At 48.3% G+C, this 6,994-nt stretch overlaps 1 protein-coding gene across 1 annotated transcript; it reads right to left on the bottom strand.

Moving 5' to 3' along the window:
* LOC119325181 lies at positions 1-862 on the bottom strand. The gene is made up of 2 exons (XM_037598931.1): positions 463-862; positions 1-346 (listed from the first exon to the last, which is right to left on the bottom strand). The coding sequence occupies exons 1-2, from the start codon at positions 843-845 to the stop codon at positions 238-240; spliced, it is 492 nt and encodes a 163-aa protein (XP_037454828.1). The 5' UTR covers positions 846-862; the 3' UTR covers positions 1-237.
* Between the last annotated feature and the right edge of the window lie 6,132 nt (positions 863-6,994).

Here is a 6,994-nt window from a genome sequence, read left to right as displayed (position 1 = left end):
AACTCAACAACATCACGCCTCGCGGCGCAGGTGCATAGTTTTATTACGAGGAACAAACTAGAATTCTCGAGATGACTGGATACATATTTACAACACCATCAGGTAGTCACGTTCGCGATACATGGACCGGCTTCCAGAAAAAGTGCAGCCGATCTGACTATTGAGACGCAAATCTAGCTAGTTAACGCAAGAAAGGGACTGAATCTGAAGCGTGCTGTTGCCTGCTCCTCCCCGAAATTAAGCGGTGTTCTTCTTCAAGATCCTGTCGAGGACGCCCTCCCTGCTCTGCTCGGGGATTCCCGGCGGGTCCACGCCGACGTCCTTGAGCGTCACAGCCTTCCTCGCCCTGAGAAAGAAACACAAATCATCCAACATCAGTCACGTACGTACACCAACCAAAGCACCACTGTGCGCGCAGGAAGTGATAACCAATGGATGGAAAGAGGAATGGTGAGGTCGTACGGGTAGTCGGTGACGGGGTCGGCGACGCCGGCGGTGAGGGAGCGGTCATCCTGGACGTGGGCGACCTTCCGGAACACGGAGCCGCCGACGAAGCGCTCGGCCTCGTCGAGGGCGAGGTCCGGGTCCGCCACCTCGGGCACCGCCTCGCGCTTGCGCTTGTCGACCCAGACGTTGGGCGCGTGCGCCAGCTGCTGCCGCGCCGTGTGCAGTCCCAGCGCCCCCGCCAGGCCGATCATCCCCAGCGCCACGTACACCGGCACGTAGTCGCCCATGGGCTTGGCCTTGGGCCTCTCGGCGTGCGCCGCCGCGGTGGAGGCCGACCTCCGGAAGTAGCCCTGCAGGGCGGCCGCGCGGAGAGCGGCGGCGGCTCGTGAAGCCATCATGGCTGCTAGCCTGGGGTGTGAGAGTGGCGGCGATCGAGTGTGGTTTGGCTTTCTTTGTGCGAGTGCTTCTTCTGTTTCGCTTTGCGCTGATGGGAGTCTGTGACGGTGGCTTATCTTATAGGGGCGGCTCGGTGGCGTCGTGGCGAGTGGCGAAGCGTCTGGAACGGACGGGGGCAAGGTGGCGACGCGCGGCAGGACGAGGATGCGCCAGTGTGACCCCGCGCTTGAAGAGCACATGCGATCAGTTACGTGTACCTCGTTCCTGCACACGGCCGTATGCATCTGTCATGCAGTTTGTTCTCGATCACTATACGTATTTTTTTTCTTTGAAAAAAGAGATTAAAACCCTAATCTCTGCATCATTGTGATACACAAAACCATTTTATACGAAGGGATAAATGTCCTCACGTCATTGTCGCCACATTTGACCAGAAAAGCCCCCGACATGGATTTTCATCATGTTTGCCGAGATTAGCATAACAGTAGACAACACCTTTAACAAGGCAATGACACAATTCATCACTGCCGAGCCCAACCAATAAAGTTCACTGCAATAGTTCTTACCCCGGACATGAAGCGTTGTTCTAATCAACATCTTGATTACAGATCATTCAAAAGTTCCCTCGTCAGTACTCCATACCAGAGCCAAAATGCACTAGCAGATTAGTGAGACTCCTTCACACCTTAGAACACTGCACAACTATCAGGTGGCCGTCCATGTCTCTGCGTGGAATTGGTCGCTGCCACTCCACACCAGTATGAGAGATACCACAACATCCGCCATGTTGCCGGAGCTGCCACCCAGAGCAAGAAGTCAGAGGGAACCACCAGTGTGCCCCTCACTCATCAGCGTGGGACTATATTGCCGGCACCTCAAGCATTCTCGTGCGTTCGCTGCTACCCTCACACAAGACGACAATCCTCTTTGTGTTGACAACGAGTGCATCACACGACCACCATCGTTGTGCTCGCAAATACGCCGACGCACCTTTTGATGTGCTATTGTGCTTCTTGATCTCCTTGTTATGGGTGTCGAGGGCCGGTACCCTGTCACATTGACCAGCAGAGGCCATCGCCACCGCCATAACCACCTGCACATTTGTTGGTGATGATGCTGTGCGCGTCGTCGCCTCTATGAATGTCAGCACCATCAGTTCCGCATCTGGTGCACACCGGCACGCCGACACCGACATATCGATACAAAACACTGAAGTGGCATAGCCGAGATGTTGATGTGCAGCCACCCGACCTTGTGCTCTCGTAGCTGCCCTAGGCCGTTGCCCTAGCCTTCGCTGCATGGATCTCCCGCCTGCATCCGTAAACTCCTACCATTGCAACCCGCCGCCACCGACTATAGAAGTGCATGCTCTAGCCAATGCAATCAAAAGACCGATATGATTAAAGAGTCTAGGCAATACATTTATACGTCGACACCGACCACCTGCCAAACCCATAAAACGGATACGGCCGAGGATGGTGGACCTGTAGGAGAGAAGCGGATCGAGGATGTCGAGCTCGCGGGCTAGAAACCTCGCCATCTCCATGGTCCGGTGCATCCAGAACACCCCCATGCACGCCTCCCCAGCAACATGCATCACCAGCTTCTCCAAGCTAATGACCGCTACGCCTTCTGCCACTTCACTGCCGGCACATACCAGATCCGTGGATGCCCGTGTTCCATGTGAGTTGGGGCTATTGCCGCGGGATCCTTATACTGATTGATGGCCATGAGAGGGGAGGTGGGCGCACCAGTCCTTACCATGCCCGCCGAGGGATGGATGGTCGTCATGGCTGCCGATGGAGGGATGGAGGCCACATCGTCGCTGATGCGAGAAATACAGGCTGGGAGTTTTTTTTCCTCGCTATCCCCCGCTTACCCCACTAGACGTATTAAGACCATGAAATTCCTATGTAACACATTAGAGGGATTAAGACCAGGATGTTTCTTGAAATTGTATTCATTCAAGTGTAGTTCTTGGGAGAAAATAATGTTTGCTGATCTGAATGTTTACATTACAGCGGATAATAACAATGCTAATATGATAGCACAAATTATGAATTTGTTTTGTGTTATTTCGGGTCAGGCCTCAAATTGAAATAAACCAGTTATCTTATTTAGCAAACACACTGATGAAAACCTTAAGACTTACATTAAAATTATTTTCCCAGGTCCTGACATGAATTTCAATACTTTATATTGTGGTGATCCTCTTATTTTTCTAGGCAGGAAAAGAGTTGTTGCTTATAATTTCATCATTGACAACTTTAAGGCCAAGTTAAATAGTTATAAGGCTAATATATTTTTTCAAGCAGTTAGACTTACTCTCATTAAATCTTTTTTTTGCGTCTTTGCCTGTTTAGTACATGTCCATCATTCTTATGAGCTATGGTACTGTTGCAAAACTCAATTTAATTGTACGTAAATTTTGGTGGACAGGGATTCAAAAGGATATTATGTTTTAGGCCTTCTTTTGTTCATAGGATACGGATGTTACTGGAATAGGAAAATCGTAGGAAATGGGATGTCATGTATCTCAATTAATATAAGAAAAAAGATGTCATTTGATGCATAGGATGTGAATTTTTCCATTGAGTCTAGGCTTATGTTCTTTTTCTTTGTATTGTGAAGGATTGATTCCTATCCCACATAGGAATATAAATCCATTCTTACAAACCAAAGGGATCCAAAAGAATTTTTCTTTGCCAACCTATCTTATGGAATTCCTAAAAATTCCTACAAAGCAAAGGAGGCCTAGAATTTGGGAAGATATTTGCAAACCCATGCACCAAGATGGACTAGGCATTAGAGACCTTTTTAATGAATAAGTCCCTTGTGGCCCTTGGCGAATTATCAAATATCCTTCCTCTTTGGTAGCCAAAATCATTGAGGTGAAATATTTGCATAACATCTCTATTTGGAAACCCCTACCTCTATTCGTAAATCTACTTTTTGGGCCTCTGTTATTAGAATACTTCCTCAAATGCTTAATTCCTACCAGTTCCAAATTGCTAATGATAATTCTTGCATAAGGACAAGTCCCTGGTGCAAGGAGTGGAAGCATATTCACGGTTGCTTGAAACCAGATTTGACGGGACCTTGCCCTCGTATTGTGGGAGAACGTTGCATGGAAAACAAAAAATTTCTACGCACACGCAAGATCTATTCATGGAGATGCATAGCTATGAGAGGGGGAGAGCATCTTCATACCCTTGAAGACCGCTAAGAGGAAGCGTTTATCAACGAGGTTGATGTAGTCGTACACCTTCACAATCCGTCCCGATCAAGTACCGAACGTATAGCTCGATGACGTCCTTGCCCTCTTGATCCAGCAAGAGAGGCGAAGTAGTAGATGAGTTCCGGCAGCACGACGACCTGGTGACGGTGGTGGTGAAGAACAATCTCCACAGGGCTTCCCGAGCACAACGGAAACTATGACAGAGGATAAACTAGAGGGGACGGGGTTGCCAGCACACAACTTGGTCAATCTTGATGTCTTCCGGGTGCTAGCCCTGCCTCTCTATTTATATGTTGAGCCCTGGGGTCGTTTCTTGGAGAAAGAGGCCCCTCAAAGTCGGTTTGGAATGCAAGGAAGAGTCCTTCTCGGTTTCCAGTACCAGACGCCACGGTCCTCGATGTCTGGCCCAGACGCCATGGGCCTCGGCATCTGGCCCAGGGCCAGATGCCAGGGTCCTTGGCATTTGGTCCCTGACCTCCGCAAAACTTCCTTTTGCACAGACCTAAAGCCCCGTGGGCCTTACCCCTTGGCCAAACCATATCATCCTATATATCAATCTTTACCTCCGGACCATTCTGGAGCTCCTCGTCATGTCCGTGATCTCATCCGGGACTCCGAACAATATTCGGTCACCAACATACATAACTCATATAATACTATATCGCAACAAACGTTAAGCGTGTGGACCCTATGGGTTCGAGGATGATGTAGACATGACCGAGACGCTTCTCCAATCAATAACCAATAACGGGACCTAGATGCCCATATTGGTTCCTACATATTCTACGAAGATCTTTATCGGCCGAACCTTTATGACAACATGCGTAGTTCCTTTGTCCGTCGGTATGTTACTTGCCGAGATTCGATCGTCGGTATCTCCATACCTAGTTCAATCTCGTTACCGGCAAGTCTCTTTACATGTTCTATAATACATCATCATGTAACTAACCCCTTAGTCACTTTGCTTGCAAGCTTCTTGTGATGTTGTATTACTGAGAGGGCCCAGAGATACCTCTCCGTCATATGGAATGACAAATCCCAGTCTCGATCCATGCAAACCCAACAGACACCTTAGGAGATACCTGCAGAGCACTTTTATGATCACCCAGTTACATTGTGATGTTTGATGTCACACAAGGCATTCCTCCGGAGTCCGGGAGTTGCATGATCTCATGGTCGAAGGAACATGTATTTCACATTATGAAAGCAATAGCAATAAACTGAACGATCATATGCTATGCTAACGGTTGGCTCTTGTCCATCATATCATTCTCCTAATGATGTGATCCCGTTATCAAATGACAACTCATGTCTATAGTTAGGAAACCTTAACCATCTTTGATCAACGAGCTAGCTAGTCTAGTAGAGGCTCACGAGGGACATGATATTTGTTTATGTATCCACACATGTATTTAAGTTTCCGGTCAATACAATTCTAGCATGAATAATAAACCTTTATCATGATTAAGGAAATATAATAATAACCATTTTATTATTGCCTCTAGGGTATATTTCCATCAGTCTCCCACTTGCACTAGAGTCAATAATCTATTTCAAGTCGCCATGTGATTAACACCCAAAGAGTTCACTAGAGTCAGTAATCTAGTTCACATCGCCATGTGATTAACACCCAAAGAGTTCTAAGATGTGATCATGTTTTCTTGTGGGAGAGGTTTTTAGTCGACGGGTCTGCAACATTCAGATCCGTGTGTACCTTGCAAATATCTATGTATACGATGCTTTGCATAGAGCTACTCTAGCTAATTGCTCCCACATTCACGTATCCAGATTGAGACTCATAGTCATCTGGATCAGTGTCAAAGCTTGCATCGACGTAACCCTGTACGACGAACTCTTTATCACCTCCCCATAACCGAGAAACATTTCTGAAAGGATCGATATGGTTGACTAGAGGGGGGGGGGGTGAATAGGCAACTAACAAATTTTAGACTTTTCTTTAACAATTTAGACCTTGCAATGAAATAGGTTGTCTAGATGTGCAACTACGTGGACAACCTATATGATGCAAAGACAATAAGCACACTAGCAAGCAATAGATACAACTCAAGTAAGCTTGCAAAAGTAAAGGCACAAGATAACCAAGAGTGGAGCCGGTGGAGACGAGGATGTGTTACCGAAGTTCCTTCCTTTTAAGGGGAAGTACGTCTCCGTTAGAGCGGTGTGGAGGCACAATGCTCCCCAAGAAGCCACTAGGGCCACCGTAATCTCCTCACGCCCTCACACAATGCGAGATGCCGTGATTCTACTATTGGTGCCCTTGAAGGCGGCGACCGAACCTTTACAAACAAGATTGGGGCTATCTCCCACAACACTTGGAGGCTCCCAACAACACCACGAAGCTTCACCACAATGGAGTATGGCTTCGAGGTGACCTCAACCGTCTAGGGTGCTCAACACCCAAGAGTAACAAGATCCGCTAGGGATAAGTGGGGGGAATCAAATTTCTCTTGGTGGAAGTGTAGATCTGGGCCTTCTCAACCAATCTCGAGCAAATCAACAAGTTTGATTGGCTAGGGAGAGAGATCGGGCGAAAATGGAGCTTGGAGCAACAATGGAGCTTTGGGGGAAAGAGGTAGGTCAACTTTGGGGAAGAAGACCCCTTTATATAGTGGGGGAATCAATCCAACCGTTATTCCACTGAGCAGCCCCGCATAGAGCGGTACTACCGCTAGGGAAGGGCGGTACTACCGCTCATACCCAGCAGTACTGCCGCGCTGACAGGGCCCTGACCCCAGGGCGGTACTACCGTGGGGGTAGGCGCGGTACTACCGCTTGGAGCGGTACTACCGCCACTACTACCGCCCTTAGTACCGCAAAACCCGACATGAAAAACTTCGTTCTCGAATCGAGGTGGCAGTAGCCCGGAAGCACTGCGGTACTACGGCCGAAGAC

The sequence above is a fragment of the Triticum dicoccoides genome, chromosome 6B, assembly GCF_002162155.2.
Source record: "Triticum dicoccoides isolate Atlit2015 ecotype Zavitan chromosome 6B, WEW_v2.0, whole genome shotgun sequence".
Taxonomy (NCBI): domain Eukaryota; kingdom Viridiplantae; phylum Streptophyta; class Magnoliopsida; order Poales; family Poaceae; genus Triticum; species Triticum dicoccoides.
Note: the sequence above shows the minus strand (reverse complement) of the source record. Positions and strands in the feature narration are given on the sequence as shown.